This window comes from Phasianus colchicus, chromosome 2 (assembly GCF_987193195.1).
Source record: "Phasianus colchicus chromosome 2, bPhaCol1.hap1.1, whole genome shotgun sequence".
NCBI lineage: Eukaryota > Metazoa > Chordata > Aves > Galliformes > Phasianidae > Phasianus > Phasianus colchicus.
In genome coordinates this window covers 75,856,721-75,874,986 of record NC_143437.1, presented here as the reverse complement: position 1 = coordinate 75,874,986, position 18,266 = coordinate 75,856,721, and the positions used below count along the sequence as shown (strand labels likewise).

At 44.9% G+C, this 18,266-nt stretch overlaps 1 protein-coding gene across 4 annotated transcripts; it reads right to left on the bottom strand.

Annotated features, from left to right (window-relative positions):
• Positions 1-413: 413 nt before the first annotated feature.
• CNR1 (cannabinoid receptor 1) lies at positions 414-17,972 on the bottom strand. 4 transcript variants are annotated; one of them, XM_090136026.1, is made up of 3 exons: positions 17,843-17,903; positions 10,498-10,554; positions 414-5,473 (listed from the first exon to the last, which is right to left on the bottom strand). In XM_090136026.1, exon 3 carries the CDS (start codon positions 5,410-5,412, stop codon positions 3,991-3,993), a length of 1,422 nt encoding a protein of 473 aa, XP_089992152.1. In that variant the 5' UTR covers positions 5,413-5,473; positions 10,498-10,554; positions 17,843-17,903; the 3' UTR covers positions 414-3,990. The 4 variants fall into 4 exon arrangements, with proteins under 4 accessions (XP_089992152.1, XP_089992150.1, XP_031466844.1 ...); XM_090136024.1 differs by lacking the exon at positions 17,843-17,903 and adding an exon at positions 17,224-17,595; XM_031610984.2 differs by lacking the exon at positions 10,498-10,554 and having other exon boundaries at positions 17,843-17,972.
• Positions 17,973-18,266: the final 294 nt, after the last annotated feature.

Here is an 18,266-nt window from a genome sequence, read left to right as displayed (position 1 = left end):
AAGTATGAGTTTTTTTTCTAATGTGGTATCTATGTGCAAACATATGCATCTGATGAAGGCAAAAGAGATTTATTGCATTTTTTGCTAATACAGAGGAAAGGGGAAATTGCCTACATAATGGAGCAGGAGATTCAGATTTAACTATGTCATTTCTCTCGTCTCCATAGTACTGAATACACAAATACATAATCTACCTCCTTCTTCAAAGATATCAGCATACAATTAAACCCCACAAAGCTTGACAACCTGTCGTCAAGTTGTTTAAGCAGTTGTTTCAGAATCTGACAGACAAATTTATAAACAAAACGTAGAGCACCAGATTGTGGGATGAGGCAGCATCATCACGTGGCTTCCTCATTACCTCAAAATTTGGAAAACAAAAAAAAAAGTAGAGAAATGCTTATTTTTTTTCCTTGAATAAATAACAGTTTAATTACATTATAGAAATAAAATATGATATGGTAGTAGTACACTGGAAATTTTACAGAAATACTATTCTGCTACTGGTAGGTAAATGGTCAAAGCTACTTTTCATGACAATCTGAACAGTACTTGTGTACAAACTATTATACAGGTTGCTAGTGAAAAATATTGCAGCAGTTGCAAGGATGTTACCAGCTCAAACAAACACCTAATGATACAATATTCTTCTAAGAGGAAGTAATAATGTTAGATTTACAGACAATAAAGAGTTATGTTCTCCACTTTGAAACACTGGAAATAAAAAGCTCAGGTAGCCCCATTTCTTTACCTTGTATTATCACAAGGAAGTATTTTCCTTTCACTATGAGACAGCATCTCAAGAGACCTTGTAAACAGTTTATTCAAAGGTAGTATTTGAGATGTCACAGCAACTTCAACAATTGCCCTACTCTACAATTACAGACTTTTAGGCCACTGCTTGTACAGATGACTTTTGTTTTTCCCACTTATTTACATACATTCAGCCCAGTAACAGCAGGCAAAATGCGCTGTCTATCTCGCAACAGACACACTACAATTTTCATCCAGAGACCAGTGCAAGAAAACGCGGATATCGATTGCACAGCGTCGCGGAGATTATATTATACAAATATACAGTCAAGACTGTTGAGAATCTAACTCTGCACGCATGTAACACGAATGATCTTCTTACAGCTAAATGACATTTGGAGTTTTCAGGTACACATAATGGCGACTATCGCTGGTTGGGTGGTGACAGTGTGGGTGGCCGTAGAGCACAGGTTGGCTGTGCTATCGCTAGGTGAAGGTAGTCAGCTGCAAATGGGGAACTGCTAGAGCTGAAGGTGAAGTACAGCTTATCTCGGAACGGCAGCAGGTTTTGCTAATGAATTGGCCGTCCCACTCCATGTGCAACTTGTAGGCAAATGGTTGCCACCTCTTGAATAAATGGTTCTAAGTGAACCGACACAGTTCCCAGAGCTTTAGAAAAACTCATTATGCAAATGAAGATCCTGATAGATGGTAATGTTTCACAGGATGCTATTTCTTATTCTATCAGTAAGCACCAAGTTAAGTGCCAAGACAGCCCCATTGTCCCATGATTTATCACATAAAATTTAGAACGCAAATGCACGACGAAAATCCACAAAGTTTGCATTTAATTCACAAGAAGACAGTTTCAAAAATGGCTCTTAAAATACCTTTACATTTAAGTGGGATTCCCCCCTCCTCTCCAAGAGGATTGCTTTAGGAAGGACTACATCTAGATACGAGAAAGACCTGCCTTGGCCCACTCAGGGGTGGGATGTCCTGTCCCACCACTCAGGTCAGCTGCAGGGAGGGAGGTGGAAAAGAATACTCCCACAACTTTTGCTGCCCAGTACCTCTCCTGAGGAGATCTCTGCAAGGTGCCATCACACACAGTATCTGAGTGCCCTGAACACGCAGCCACCTCTGCCACCAAAGAGCTGCCAGCTAAGCTCAGCTTGGCCTTTTCTGCTACCAGCTGCTCTGGCCTGCACTACCACTTTCAAACACCATGGAGACATCCTGATGGTCAGCAACCTCAAGGCTACCGCCCTGCTCTCCTTTCCTATGTAAGCCCACTGTAGGACAGCGGATCTGCTGGCCCAGTGTTACTGAGGGAGTCACTCCACCAGTGGCATGCACCAGGCAGCTAGTGGGGTAGGCCACATTCACAGCCATTTTGGCAGAAAGCAGCTAGGAGAGGCGTGAGGAAACAGTCCAAAAAAGGAAGGCAGCAGAGAACGGGACACAGTACCTTCAATGTTAGACAGTATCCATGCCTTAAAGACTAGCAACATCCTCCTTGTGGAAATCCCAGGTGTCAAACACAATCCCACTACAGAGCAGAGTCTCCATTTCCACGAGTAACTTCACCTTCCTCGAAGCTGATGAAATCACACCTTGTCCTCTGTATCCTATTTTCACAGTGAGACTCACCTCGTTTCACACAATCAGATTTGAATACATAAGGATTGAAACGCTCCTTTATTCCTGGCGTCCTCCATTTCCACAACACCCTCAACATCCACTCCAGTGGTCAGTGCTGGCTCACACCTGACTCTGTATCACTGCATTTCATTCTCAAGCACAGCTGGAAGGTTGTTTTCTCTAGCACATGGATACATCCCTCAGTGCTGGATCTGTGTGTTCGCAATATGGTACCTTCGTCAGCAATCAGTTGGAAGAACTCAATTTTAGAAACAGAATTTGTGTGCAAAGCGTGCAACAAGAAATACAGCTTACATTTGGTCATAGTGTCCTATCTTAGTTATGCTACCATGACTCACACTTATTATACTTACACACACACACACACGCACACACACGTACACACACGTGGATATTTATTTATATACACGCTCACACAATAAGAAAATGCCTAAATCTGACAATACTTCCTCCTCTTTGAGTGAAGGCTGGAGTCCGGCATCTCAGGCTCTGAACTGGCTTAAACCTAGGGTACAGGAATGCAACACACTTCAAGTATACGTCAACGGCACAGTGATTACATCACACATGGAGCTGGACACATGCTGTTTTCAGTGGTCCAGCACCAGCATGTGATTCAAGGAGCCCAAATCCTTGACCTTTGCTTTCAGCATTCATATTCACACAACACCCAAGAGAAGGGAGATAAGTCTGTACAACAGTAAATGTCCTTCTGTATAAATGCAGCGGTATTTAAAAGTCTGAACCAGAGCATTCCTCTCTTATATTCCTCCTCTATTTCTTTGTTGCTGTTATTCTCATATGCATGTGAAAATAAAAGGTAGTAGGGAAGTAATTTTAGTAAAAGAACACAAAGCCTCTCCCCTAAGTCCACAGAAGACCACTAGAAGTGTAAAATTTCCAAAATAGCTCATAGGAACTCTTCAAATACAGTAAGTGTTTTCAATGGGGTTTACATATCACATTTACATTATTTCCACATAAATCTACCTTATCACTTTGTTTAATTGGACAAATATCAATAACACGTAATAAAACAGCATACAATTCACAGGACACAACACATTTTACAAAATTTCTAAAACTCAGCACTGCCGCTTTTGGAAAAAATCAAAAACTTCTATTACTTACAGACATGAAATACATTTCACATTGAGATGGACAGCATGATTACAAGGCTTTTTCTTATTGAATGGTATTGATTTAGGATGCATTAGTTTTCAATTAGGTTTCACAATTTTTCTTCACACCCCTAAAAGGAAGTTTTTGCTAGCTTGGTGTTTTTTATGTGCTCTTGCAGGAAACTTGCTACTATCCAGTAAACACTTTTTGAGGGGAAAAAAAACCAAAACAACTTTTGAAAATTTAGCTTGGATCCCTAATTGTAAAACTCGAAGAATTGGCTGATGGTAATGCTCTTAACACAACCATTGCTTAGCTTACAACAACAAACCAAAAAGATATTACAGGGAGGTACAAACACGTTACGCCACGGGTTTGGTATTCTCTGTTGTTGGATTAATTTTTTTTTTTAACTAACTCCTTTTCTCACAACGCTGAGAAGTCTCTGACTTACAACGCTTCAGCAGTCGTGTCTGTGGAGACAGACATGGTCACTTTGGCAATCTTAACTGTGCTCTTAATGCAGCTCTCAGCAGCCCTGTGCATGTTTCCCGCGTTGTTGGCGTGTTTGTGCTGGCAGTCAGACTCCATGCTGTTATCCAGAGGCTGTGCAGTCCCTTCGCAGGTGGGGAACATGCTCCGGAAGGCATGTCTCAAGTCCTTGCTCCTCAGAGCATAGATGATGGGATTCACTGTCGAATTCAGCAGACAGAGCATGCTACAGAAGGCAAAGACAGTCTTGATGAGCTTGTTCATTTTCCCAAAGACATCGTACACCATTATGGCGAGGAGAGGACCCCAGCATATGATTAAAACGACTAGAATAAGGACCAAGGTTTTGGCTAACCTGATGTCCATACGAGTTTGATCAGGTCTAGTGATCTGTACTTTCCCATCCTCTGTACTCTGAATGATTATGCTTTTCTGCGTGCCACGCTGAAGCATGCGAACAGCGTGGCTGTGCGCCTTCCACAGTATGTACATATAGGCATAGACAATGAACAGCAAGAGGATGCTGGTGACCCCGATCCAGAACATCAGGTACGTCTCGTCGATGAGAGGGAATATGTCTGAACACACAGAGTTGAGCTTTTTGCAGTTCCAGCCGAGCAACGGAAGAACAGCTATTACAATGGCGATGGTCCACATCACACAAAACGCAACGACAGCCTTTGGTCTGGTTACAATCCTTTTGTAAGCTAGCGGCCTGTGTATAGATATGTACCGGTCTATTGCCGTGAGAAAAAGGCTACCTACAGAGGCAGTGAAGGAGGCAGTAACTCCACCCAGCTTGAACAAGAAGACGTTGGGGCTGTCCTTCCTGTGGAAAACATGGAAATCAACAAAACTGTAGACAAAAATCACGCTGCCCAGGAGGTCGGCCACAGCCAGGCTGCCTATGAAATGGTAAGAGGGTCTACACCGCAGGCTTCGGGAGTGGAGGATGACACACAGGACCAGGAGGTTCTCTAGGACTGTGAAGGTGCCCAGGGTGAGCGACAGCACAGCGATGGCCAGCTGCTGGCTGGGGTTCAGGATCATAAAGCACTCCATATCCATGAAGTTCTCCCCACACTGTATGTTCTCCTCATTTTCCTTAAACGTGGACAAGGACTTGTTGTAAAACTCTGTGATATTGATCTGGTCTGAGGGAATAATGCTTAGCAGGGGATCATCTCCTGCAGTCATTTTTTCTTGGAAAGGATCACCCCTAAAGGAGGAGAGAGGGAACTTCTGGGGGTAGTATCCCAGCTTGGATGCCATGTCGCCTTTCATGTCTTCGTACTGGATATCGTTGGAGCCCACGTAAAGGAGATCTGTTGTAATTGTTCGGAAAGTTGTGTCTGCAAGGCCATCTAGGATTGACTTCATAACCTCAGTCTTGTTGGTTTCAAAGAGGCTTGGAGGATGGAAAAAGACATCTGAGGAAATCCTAGAAGGGGAAAAGATCAAACTTTGTTAAGATAAACAGGGAGACAAACTCCACAAACATCTTAGCTGAACTGTGTCAAACAAGATCGACCTTCCTCCTGTATTCAGTTCAGGTCTAGCCTTTACCACTTGCGGGAGTCAGAATGACTTGAGCACTCAGAAAGAAATCACCTGGATTTCACTAAAATTATATTACCCTAGAAGTGGTGCAAAAAAACTGGAAGTACGAAGCACTGAGTATTCTACAGAAAGGTCATTTTCATTTCTCATCAAAACGTTTTGAGCTGTTCCACCAGCAGCCTCTAGATCTGAACTTAGCTTCTGATTGCTAAGTACCTTGCAGACCAATATTCCTTGGGCTTGCTTCATTTAGATAATACCAAGTGCCACTGCAAGAACAGCATTAAACTGAATCATCACCTTTATTGCTTTTCTTTCAAAAGGCACCAAGGGTTTTGAAAACCTGACAATGCAGAGAACAGAGAAAGAGCCACGCACTCTAAATTTCACGGTTCAGCCAGTATGCTGGCATATTCACATGATTCTGTCACAGTAATTTGAGGTCTACTAAGATCCTGAGATTATAATTGAAAATTGATCAGCATCTATAGCACATTTATCTATAAATGCAAAACCTGGATTAAGTTTCAGAATTCTATTCCTACCTAAGCAAACCTAAGTAACTAGGATGCTCAGATTACAAGGGAAAGTGAGTGTTTACCTAGCTCTCTCCACAGTTTCAGGAAAAATGAGCAGCGCTGCAAAATCAGCAGGTGTAACAGTGACTCATTCTGTCTGGATTGGAAGGCTAGATCAGGAGAGCTCACATTCACTTAGAAAAACATGGTGCAAAATTTGGCGGCAGTGTGAAGCTGTGGCCAAAACTCTGGGTGAGATGGACCACAGAACCACTGCTCCCACAAGAAACGTGGCAACGTAACTCTTCCAATTGAGGACACCCTCGAAGACACTCAGTCCCCTCAGAAATGGGAAACAGCAGAAGGTGCCCAGGGAGCCATCGGTCTCTGAGTTCTGTTACACCAAGCTTCTGCTTGAGGCTGATGATTTGTGCAGAATGTAGTTCCTGGTCATGGTACTCTTGGGAGAGCATGCTTATCAGCAACTAAGCATCATCTGTACATCAACATGTAAGACTGGTCTCACAGCTCTTTTTATGCTATGCTCCTTTATGTAACTTCATCAACACAACAGTCCCTGAATATACATTGAACACCTGCTTTAGGTCCCCTTCCATCGCCAGAGTGGCAGTCATTGAATGCAAAGAGCTAGAATCATTATTTCAGCTATTCTGCATCTGCTATGGGACACCCAGATGATTACATCAGCAGCAGTAACAAAAGCAAACTTCTTCATGCTTTTAGAATGGAGAAAATTGTCTGAGATGCTCAAGAAATCCCTGAAGCTAAACACAGGCTTGCGCTGATCTAACTTCTTCACTTTACACAACTGACAATAAATGTCCAGAAAGGCCACCAGAGATCAGTGGCCAAAATCAAGAGTACTTACTGATCACAACTCTGAAAGAGTAAACATGCTCTGTGCCTACCCAAGTTTTTCCATAAAAACTGAAAGAAAGAGGTCAGAGAGTTGGAACAAGATCATCTCTAAAATCCCATCCAACCTACACTATTCTATGATTCTACAATTCTACAATAACACTTAAAAAGAGGAGAAACCTTGAGGAATTCCAAAAGAAGCCAGGATCATTTGGCGGCTGATATATTTATAGTGTGTGTTGACTTGGTATCTAACAACTGAGACTTCTTCCATAGTTCATTAATAGAATGTTTCCCATTCTATTCAGTAGGCCTAGACACGTAGCATTACAGGAAGAATACGAACCCTCACTTTCAGAAGACACTGCAATGTCATTGCAGCTTGCAAGAAGGGCTACAAACAAGCCAGGATGCACAGGGCAGTCCCATATGCAACACAGATACTCACTATCAGCTTTCACAGACATTGTTGCTCCACAAGTAATAAAATAATTGTTAGATAAGTTTGAAATATATTAAGGAATTAAATTCTGAGGGTTTGATTAGTGGAGGAGGGAAATGCCGCTGAAGTGCACATTAAAAATGAACTGCAATCATCTAACACATAAGGTACTTTTCTTCCAGAAGGCACCTTCCAGATGTTCCCGGTAGTTTTCGAAGATGGTGGTATGTGTTGCAAAAATGACCCTGCAGACAAGCAGGTGTTGGGTGAAATTTGGCAACTCCGGACTTGGCTTTATAACATCAGTTTAAAACAAGGAGTGAAGAAAATGGTATTCATTTGAAAGGTACTGAGAACAAGAACAAAACCGAAGTCGTTCTATAAGCACGTAATGATGGCTGTGGTACTCACTTAGTCTGGCTTATTTCTGTCAGAAGAAAGACAACCATTTTAATGAATACAGCCACAGCCCCATGTCGAGATGATTATGTTTGAGTGAAGTTTTGAAAATTGTATGCAACCAAACACTTCTGCCAGACAGACAAACAAATTGTTACGAGGCAGTTAGTCCCTGCTGAAGGCACGTTAAGTATATGGCCTCATCATAAGGTGCCAGCCGTGCTACAACCCCTACCTCTGTTTGAAATACAAATGAAAGAACAAGGATTCCTCTGTGCTCTTTTAGAGGTGTCAGTGAGCGATGTGACAATACCACTATGCATGCATATGCTATGCTAACAACGTGGTTAATGGGATCAGGAGAGGCAAGTCTTACTTTGAATTTCAATGATTTCTTTTCTCTGTATTTTTATATTCAGATTATTACAGTAATTTCTACCTTATTGTCTCTGCAAAGAGTTTTCTTTGAAAGTACTTGAGAGTTCATTAGTGGTGCAGTTTAGGCTTTGGGGGATGCAGCTGACATTAATTTTGTTGTTGTTTGCTGCTGGGAATATCATAATTGGAAATTTCTAGCAGTATGTGTGCACGCACCTATTCAAGCAGCAGTTGATTTTTATTAAAGTTGCAGTAAAACAGCCATTCATGTGATCTGGAATTGTACTTCACTGGAATTTAGTACATTTTAATTTAGATGCTAGCTCGTCCCAGTATAGACTATAATACTGAAATGCACTGAAATGATGTTCTTCTTGGCTGCCTACTGAAAACAAGGCTGGACTTTGCCATTGGGGCTACCACAAGTGTCCAGTTTGGGGTCTGAGGTGATGCACGGATTGGCACAGACCAAAATGTCGGTCCCTTTGTTTGGTGAGGTATGAGGGCTGGCACCACACGATGCTCAGTGCTGAGCTCCACTGTCTGCCAGGCACACCTGACAGGCATGGTCCCTGAGCAGGGGGCACCCCATCGGAAGCCACGTGGCCAGTTCTTCCTGGTTGGCTTCCCTTCAACGCAAACCAATGACTTGAGACCCACAAACATTGCTCCTGGGAGCCCTAAAGCATTTCACAGCCTCCCTGGCAGATGAGGGCCCCTCATGTCAATCCCTCCCTTTAGAGAGAGGCTTTGGGAGAGGGCTCTACGCTGCAGCTAAGCCCAGAACCTGGTGAGGAAAAGCTCTCCTGCCCAGCCAGGAGCCACTCTTCCTGCTGAGGAGTCGAGTCCCTGAAGCTCTCAGCTTGCTCCTTTTCCTCGATGACCTCTACAACTTTGCTTATTTTAAAATGGCTTTAAGAAGAACAGAAATGATGATTAAAGATGAGTAAGAGCCCTTGCCGATGCCGGCACTCAAAACTGTCAGTGTATTTATGGGAGTGCATGCAGCAACTCGCAGTAAGTAATGAATTCTGATGATGGATCATGATTTAAAAAAAAAAAAGATAAAAACCTCAAGTGTCTTTTATCCTGAAGAATAAAACCAGAAAAGCCAATAGCTGCACACCATTTTAGACGGTGCTACTTCTCTCCTAAACCTGGGGCTGCTGGCTGGCACTGCCAGACTGGCTGTGCAAAGCAGCTGCCACTAGATGGAGCGGCTTTTATGAACACACCAGCGAGCTGTCTTCAGACCTGGATTTAACTTCATCTGTCCTGTTCTTTCAGCCTGCTTTGCCAGGGTCCAAACGTACTAAACATCAGCTGACAACTGAAGACGCTCCCAACTTTGTAAGTCTCCATCCCTCAGATCTGAAGAATGGCTGAAGGGAAGGGCAAATCTTACCACTGCCCTCTGCTGCATGGCTCTGCACAGCCTACAGAATGTCTGGGTGCTACCAGAGTATCAAGATCCCTTAGATAACATCTCAATCAGTTAATGCATAAAAGGCTGGGAACTCATCTCGGACAACAGGGAGAATCCCAACTCCTCTTGATTTCTGGTTTGCCACAGGACCAGTTCACACAGGGAACAAGAAGGTGACTTTCTTAAAATGCTGCAATCTATCTTCTCCTGCTGCTTTGGGGGAGAAGGAAAACTGGGAAGTTTTAGTAGTTATCTAAAGAAGGGCAGAATTTATTATAATTTTCAAAAGGGGATGATTGATAGAGCAATTTTAATAGCCAGAATAGAAACAGTGAACATTTGACGTTCTTCCTCAGAAAGTAATTACAAGCAATACAGTGATGATACTGATAACTGAAATAGCGCTGATATGAAAAGAAAAGGAATCAAAACAAGAAAGGGAAATCCACAATCAAACCCTCCGAGTTTCTATTTTAAAATATTTTGATTTCCACATTTATACATTTCTTCTACGATACCGACAGCTAATTAAGAACGGGCTAAAGGACAAGTAGGTATAATTGAAACAGTTTTGAATGCACAAAGATACACAAATGCAGGACGGAGACCTGCTACACGTGGTGAGGCTTGCAAGTCCTTCAGAGGAGGGCTGTCTCTTCTGACAAGTCTGCACAGTGCCCAGAATGCTGGGACCACAACCACACCAAGTCCAGAAATACTGTCTTGGGAGAAAGAGCAGTAATTTATAACCATGTGCAGTCAGCTGAAAACATGCATGAGAACGGAGATCTGCTACAGTAACTGTTGGCCTCCAGGAATTAAAACTGTCCTATAAAATGAAAATTTATATGGCTAATAATTACCTTATCCCATATGGTGATGAACAATACTGCTCTGAGGACAGGATGAGGTTTCCATGCCTTCGAGAAAGAAACAGAGCCTGAGAAATGTCACTCTACGACTCAGCAAGAAAAAAACGTTGAGAACATGAGAGCCATGTTACCCCTTTCCTATTTATTGTTCTACTACTACATCTCCAACACTGTGCAGTTTTGAGGCTATGAATAGTAAATATGCTGTCACTCCTAGTTCAGGAACGCTTGCACCCAATTCAATGGGAATGTTCTGAGTGAGGAGTCAGGATAGAGCACCAAAGCTAGGAGCAAACTAGGGGTGCTACCACCTTACAGCAGTGCACTGCCAGCTATGGGATAATAGCTGCATGCAAATCCTGAGCCAAATTTGGTACTTATGCTGAAAGATATCTCTTGTAAGTAAGTTGAAAATTAATTGGCCAGAAACCACAGCTACCTGGTTATTTATGCTCATTAACACACCATTTGCACTCTAGCAGGATGGGGGCTGGATCCTTAAATGACACCCCCCAGGCATCTTGCAGCCAACAGTCTAAATGACAAAAGCCAAACAACTGAGGACAGAAAAAAAAAAGAAAAAAAAAAAAAGCATTATCTAGTGATGGACAATGTTTTTAAAAGAAAATGCCTCACTTCCTCCCTCCTCAGCTGTGTGGGTGAGGTGAGTGTGCCCACCCTACCTAGGACTTGTGAGCACAGAGGAAAGAGGCCCCGTCTCACTTCCCACCCAGCCAGGGCACACACTGCCACCTCAGTGCAGGGGGACTGAAGCCCTTCTGAGGCAGGGATGAAGTTCTGCCACGTTTGCTACAGAATTGCTAAGCATAATGGCATCTGTTCTGCCGGCCCTCACTGAACCCTTTGAGTCGTTTCACTTTGTACCAAGAGTTAAATAACCAGAAATACAGGCACTAACTGATATTCCAGCACACCTGGCAAGTGGGAAGCGTAGATTGGAGCCCCTTGTCTTTTAAGCAAACCAAGGATCACAACTGGTGTCTCCCATATTTCAGAGAAGCACTCAAATCACACAGCTGTAGGGGAAAGAGTGGGGACAGCTGCCCCACCTGGCCATGAAACCTTCCAGAGCTCTGATTTTGCTCAAAACCTCTCAGCTTGAGAAACACAATTGTTCTGGACAAGGCAAAGTACTGAGAGGGGACCATCAGTTAGCATTAGTGGTGGTACAGCCACCCAGCCTGCCTGTCCTCTGGGGTCAAGGAGGGGATGCAAAGGCTGTTGTCCTAAGATAACAGAGACATGGTGTGAAATAGGGTTTCAGGACTTTTCATAGCTTATATACCTTATAAGTATCTAAAGACAGGGTTTGGGGAGTCAACAAATAGGCTTGCTGAAGTATGAATCATATGAAGTGGAAATAGTGGACCTCCAGTTGTATGATCCAATAAAAGAGAAATAGTAGGTAGTAAGAACAGTTTAATACAGTGCTACAGAATAGATATTTTAAAGAAAACAGGTGAAAACTCATCAAGTTGGTCAGTTTTGAACTCTCAAACTTTTTTTTTTTTTTTTAAACAAGAGGATTTATTCCAGATTTCAATATTCCAATAAAAATGACTTAACTCCCTGCATCTTTTTTCACCAGTCTCTAATGTCAAAAGGTACAGACACTTAGAACTGCTGGACAGAATTGACATAAATGCTACATGGGGACAGAGAAGCCCAGCAAGGTGCAAAAGAGATGGGGACTGAGCACTCAATTTCCTGGAAATACCGAGAAGAGACATCAGCTCAGCACACGAGATGTAGCTGAAGAGAGAGAAGCAGCTGCAAAGAGCAGAGCAGGGCTTCAAGGACCCAGACTGCACTGGATGCTAAATGCTAAAGGTCCTCAGAAGGACCTGGTGTCTGGAGCATGAAAGTGGGGGGAGAAACGCACTTATTAGCAGAAAGAAAGAGCTAAATGCTCCGAGAAAACAGCTTCCACATAACAGCTGGAGCAGAAGAAATAAGGTCAAGAATTTGTAGCAATAGAAAATATTAGCGAGCTTTATTAAAAGAGTATGGATTAGAACTAGAAAGGCAGAAAAAAAAACATCAGGCTCCGGGGAGAAATCTTAATAAACCACACAGAGTGCATGACTGCTCTCCTCCTTCCCCCCTGTGATACACTGGCAGAAACAAGTTTTAATCAAAGTCTTCGCTAGATAGGAAAGATGCTGAAAGCTGAGGCAGCGGGGGTTAAGTGGTGGTGTGATTGGGGCTGCAATGAAAGAGGAAAAGATGTCTCCAAGTGAGATGGGAGCAAACCAGAGAAAGGTAGGAGAAGAAGACAAGGAGCCCCTGGGATGCAGATTTGGGGGAAAGTGAATAACTGACTTTGTGATCAACTCAGGGAAAGCAGTTTGGTTGAAGAAGAAAACTCAGGAGAGAAAACCTCCCTGATCTGAGCTCAGAGAACTTCAGAGATGCCTCCACAAGCTGAAGGATATAGCCAGTGGGATTTTCAGATCTCATCCTAAGGAAAAAACAGACCCACTGCTCCACAGGCAACAGCTTGCTCTGTTGAAAGCCCATTTTTGATTTGTATTCAAAGGGCAAGAGAGGATGCAAAGGGCTCTGAGAAGCCAACATGTGCCAGGTCACTGAGATGGTACAGACAGACACATGGCACTGGGCTGGGGATGGCTGGCAGAGACCAGTTGAGCCCATCTGGGCAGGGACATGAAGAAACAGCAGGCGCCTTATGAAAATGAAGCACAGGATCCGTACCTCAAAGGTGAAAAGGCGGGCAGGATGCTCAAACCAAATGACCGTACAATGGATAAACACACAGGAAAGAAAAACGAGCTGCGGGAGTCACAAATGATGGCACAAACCCAGTGCTGAGGTCAGCGGCACACTGCGAAGCAGTGCTCCTTCTACTGCTGTCCTCCCCCAAAAACTGCCATCAGGCCACCAAGCATGGGCAGTGCTCAGATGCGTGCTGGGACAGAAAAGCCTTTGGTAAGCACCATGTCCCACACCATCAGCACGAGTAAAGGGCAGAGCTACACACTCCGATGAAAAATATAACACGTTCTTTCATTTCTGAAGCTGTCTGGCCTTTCATAAAATTTAAATAAGCTCAGATAACTCTCTTTATAGCTAAAATCTGAATATAATGATATTCAAATATACTGTCTTCTCACACACAAACAACTTGTGAAATTATTTGCCAGCATATTAAGCCACTATGCCAGATTGCTTGGCAATGGTATATGTCTTTGAAACATGCAGATGCTTTTCTTTTAAAAATAAAAGAGAGAGGGAGAGAAAAAGAGAAGTGAGAAAGAATTACAGTAGGATCTGATATCAAAGTAACCAGCAAAACAAAATGCAGAGACCCTAACCAATATTTTATCTAGAGAAATGGTTAAAAGATATCAAGGGACATTATGAATTTCTATGTGTGTGTATATACACATATATATATCCCTAAGCTTATGGATAGATGCACACAAACAGGTACATGCCCAGAAGAACAACTATGCAAAGTCTCACAAACACTGCAGTAGTGTTCGTCACGCCGAAGCTCTGCCTCGTGGTGCCAGAGGAGAACAGACAAGCTAGAGGTGTGGGTACAGAATTACAGGCATGATAACTGCTGAATGTCATTCTGAAGTCTCCCATACGCCGCCTTCCTGGGGAAAAAATGATCATCTAAAATTAGTACATCTATCACTGAGATCCTGTAAAAATTACTTTGCAAGTGCGTATACGTATGGGTATCTATATACACACTCCAAATCTACTGAACATCATTCTCCAGGCATGGGCACAGACTGGAATCCAGCACTGCGCTGTGGCAAACAGGGGCAGAAATGGGCAAAAATAGTGAATTCTCAGAGCAGTGAGCACATTTCACATGTCTGCCAGGAAGGAAACGTAGGAGCCCCAAACCCCCCGAAGTGCAAACTTTGAAAGCTTTCCTAAAATGCAAGATATGGAAATTATTCCAGCGAGGGCTGAAATGGAATTTGCAGTACTCCCTAACGAACTGCTGCTGCTCAGTACTTTGTAGTGAGTAAGCACGCCTTCCCGAGAAGAATATACAACTGCCTTAAAAAAAGGTTAATGCAGGATGAAGTAAAATGGGATGCCATCCAGCCTTGATCTACACAAACAAGACAACATCTGAAGCGTGCAAAGCAGCCCGTTCTACCAGCTGAAGGATAATGAGTGACACCTTATTAGCTGACACAGGAGTGGAATATCTGTTTTCTCTGTAATCTGGACGTGGGCAGCTCCATCACAAAAGGACACAAGCTCTGAAGGGAGGCATAGCCATAATGCCCCTGTACGAGGCACGCACGTCGCAACAAAACGTGATCCAACCTCACGCTGCAAACCTGGTTTTGCCTTTTTTTGTTGTTGTTACCCTTTTTCATGGGTAACAACAGCACCTTCAGGAAAAAAAAAAAAAAAAAAAAAAGGAAAAAAAAAAAGAAGTTCTTTCTAATGAGCCATTGATTTATAAGTCATTACAACCATTTCAAAAGGACAGGTCGTTGGTGTTTTCGGTGAGCATTAACAAAGCCACGCACTTTCCATGAGCCCGAGTTCTGGGCGCATTCTGATCCCACCAACAGCAATTAGATGAGCTTGTTCTGCAGCAGCACAGTGTCAGGAGAGAAATGGAGACGTAAAGAGCAACACTGAGAAGACAGGTTGTCACATTCTTAACTTTGCATTAATAACAAATGCTGTTGCTGTCTATTCTGGCACATTTGCAAGCTTGCTTTTAAGTACAAGGGGCTGGCATGCATTTCCACTATAGATAGGAAAACAAGAGCAGCCTTGTTATGATTAAAAGGGTCTATTTCCCTCTGCCTTCTGTCTTCTCTGTCCATCTGCACAGCTGCTTTGAACTTGGCCAAATCCCAGTGCTAGGGTCGCCTGCAGTACATATTATACATCAGCAGCAGATTATGAGAATTTGCTGCTACCGAGGAGAAAAACCTCCAAATTCTCATGTAAGTGGTTGATGAGCAGTTTTGGAGAATGTTCATCATTGCAGATAGCCCAACCTTTTTGGGAAACTGCAGCAAAACTATCTAAAACCTCTAAAACCATTTACTGTTTCACAAGGAGAATGAGATAAAGCCAACGTAGACATCTGCAAAGAGGAATCACTGTTGACAAAATGAATTCTGCAGATGCCGGTAGCTGATGGCACAGCTGGAAAGAGGTCACCAAGTTTGCATGTGAGAAGGTAATTCCTCTTCAAAAGCACACAAGTGGAGAAATCGGATGAGTGGAAGCACTGCATGAAACAGCCCTGTGGAAGCAGGACTGGTGATCTGTTTGCAGAACTGGGGGTCGATGCTAAGCAAATACAGAGTTTTAGGCTCTCCCCTTCCTTCAGCCTCCTCACCTACCTCCATCCAACAGAAAGGAGAACCACCCGAGCTCTCCCCCTCTAGCACATAACACTTTCAGCACCAAATTCTCAGAGGAACCACATTGTGCCGGCACTTGGGGATGGCCACATGGAAGGAAGAAAGTCAGAAATGACCAGGAAAAAAAAAAAAAGAAAAAAGTTATTCTCTTTGTAAACTTCTGTTACCCAATCAGAAACCTGCAAACACATTAAGACTTGCGTTGGCCATGAGATGCCATTCCTTCAGCAGAGCATGAAGACTCCTAATGGTGTCTTTCATGCAACGCAGCTAACACCATTCACCAAAGAACAACAGGCAGGATGAAAGGCACCCACGGGCTCATCTCCACGATGCCAAAAACCCGCTTTCACTCCCACCTGGAGTTCTGCAGGTATCTCCATTTAATCACCATGAGTTTCCGTGTTGCTGACTGGTTGGTGGGATAAATAACCCATTTCTTTCCCTTGCCAACTTTTTCCCCTTGGCAATAGATGCCTGCTGGCTCAACCCAACAATTACAGCTTTTATCAGTTCTGTTTTAAAATGCTTCTATTCAAATGGTCGTGCCTCTCATCCGAAGAGCAGCGGATAATACAGCAAAGATGTTCCTGGTTGCAACCAGACCAATTTTAACCTCAAGCAGATCAGGAATTACACATTCATCTTCTAAACTCTTTAAGGACGTTATATTCATTTCTTTTACAGTTGATTTAATAAACTCTGCCTGCATAACAAATATCCCTACTACAATCACACGTTGGTTTTTTTTTGTTTGTTTTGGTTTTTTGTTCCCAAGAAGAGAAAAGCAGTGGGTACGAGGTGTCATCTGGGAAGAATTAATTAGGTCTTCCCAAGTAATTTTTTCAGGGCTGTACATTTTGCTGTTTGATACTGTATCACACAACACCCGATCCTTCCCCATCCGTGTGAGCAGCAATGCCACCCCCAGCAGAGAATGCCATATTCCTTTAAGGAAAGGTGAACAATAACAATGAAAACAAGAGGATACACATAAGGGAAACAGAAATACTGCCACACCTTTAGCAGGTTAAAAAAGACACACTACGTTGTGTTTTGTTTGTTTGTTTGCTTTAAACTTGTAGATACTCAAGAGGAGTATTTTGCTGCCTGTCTCTGCCTTACATTCCTCCCTTTTTCTTCTCAAAGAAGACGCCGAAACTGTCACAGTGATCATTTACCAGCACACAGAAAATAACACGATAATTTTAGCAATAAGAAAAAACTCCGGACCTCATCATCCGACACCATTTTACTTAATCAAACTGCAATCACGGTAACGAGCTCTCTCCTGCCAGCGCTCGGTACATACCTCATCCAGGGGTGCTCCCAAAGGAGGGGTGCAGACGTCTTTGGAACAAAAAGATGCCCATGTAACAGAAACCCCTCCGGTCACTCTGAAGGGTTTCGGACCAAATGAAGGTTTCACATGACAAACCCCGCGTGAAGTTTACAGCGCTCGCTCCCTTCCTTCTGCTCACCTCCCCCCCCACCTCCTCCCCACCTCCAAACGTCAGACAAAACCCAGCCAAAGCCCAGCGCCGGGGCGTTCTACAGCCGCCGCCGGGTGCCGGGTGCCACCGCTCAGCGGAGCAGCGCTGCCCGCAGCATCGCGAGCCGCCGCTATCTATCCCGGCCGCGGCGGAGCGGTGCCGAACGGAGCGCCGGGCCGGGACGAGAGAAGCGCCGGGGTCGGCGGAGCCCCGGCGGGAGCCCGGAGCCGCCGGGGCACGGCCGCCCGTCCGCCGGCACCTCGCACCCGTCCGCCCCCGCCTCGGCTCTCCGGAGCCTCCCGATCCCCGGGGCCGTGCCCGGGGAACAGCCCTCAGCCCCGCGGCCGCTCCGCCGTCGAGGCGTGCGGCGTCGCCCGGCGCCAACAAACTTCGCGGGGCGTCGGTCCCCCGGCCCCGTCCGCCCCGCGCCCTCCTTACCCTCCGCACGGCACCGGCCGCGTCCCCCGCCCGCTCCGGCCGCGCCGACCCCCGGCAGGGAGCGGGAGCGCCGCCCCGCCCGGGCACCCCGGCACTGGGGAGAGCCGAGGAGGCGGTGCCGGCGAGGGGAAGGAGGAGGTGGGAGACGTCTCCCCCCGGCTGCCTCCCCTTCCCTCCCCTCGGCGCCTCCTCTCCGATCGCCGCCGCGCTCGCTCGCTCGCTCGCCCGGCTCGAGCGGCTCCGCCGCCCCTCCGCCGCGGGCCGCCCCAGGCCGCCGCCCCCGGCCCTCCTCCGCCGCCTCCGCCCGACGCCTCGGCGCGGGGAGGCAGCGCGAGCCGCTGGGCGCCCGCCGCGGCGTCCCCCCCGCCTTTCGCCCCGCTCCGGTCCCATTTATGAAGCCCGTCTCCCATCACGTGTTAATGTG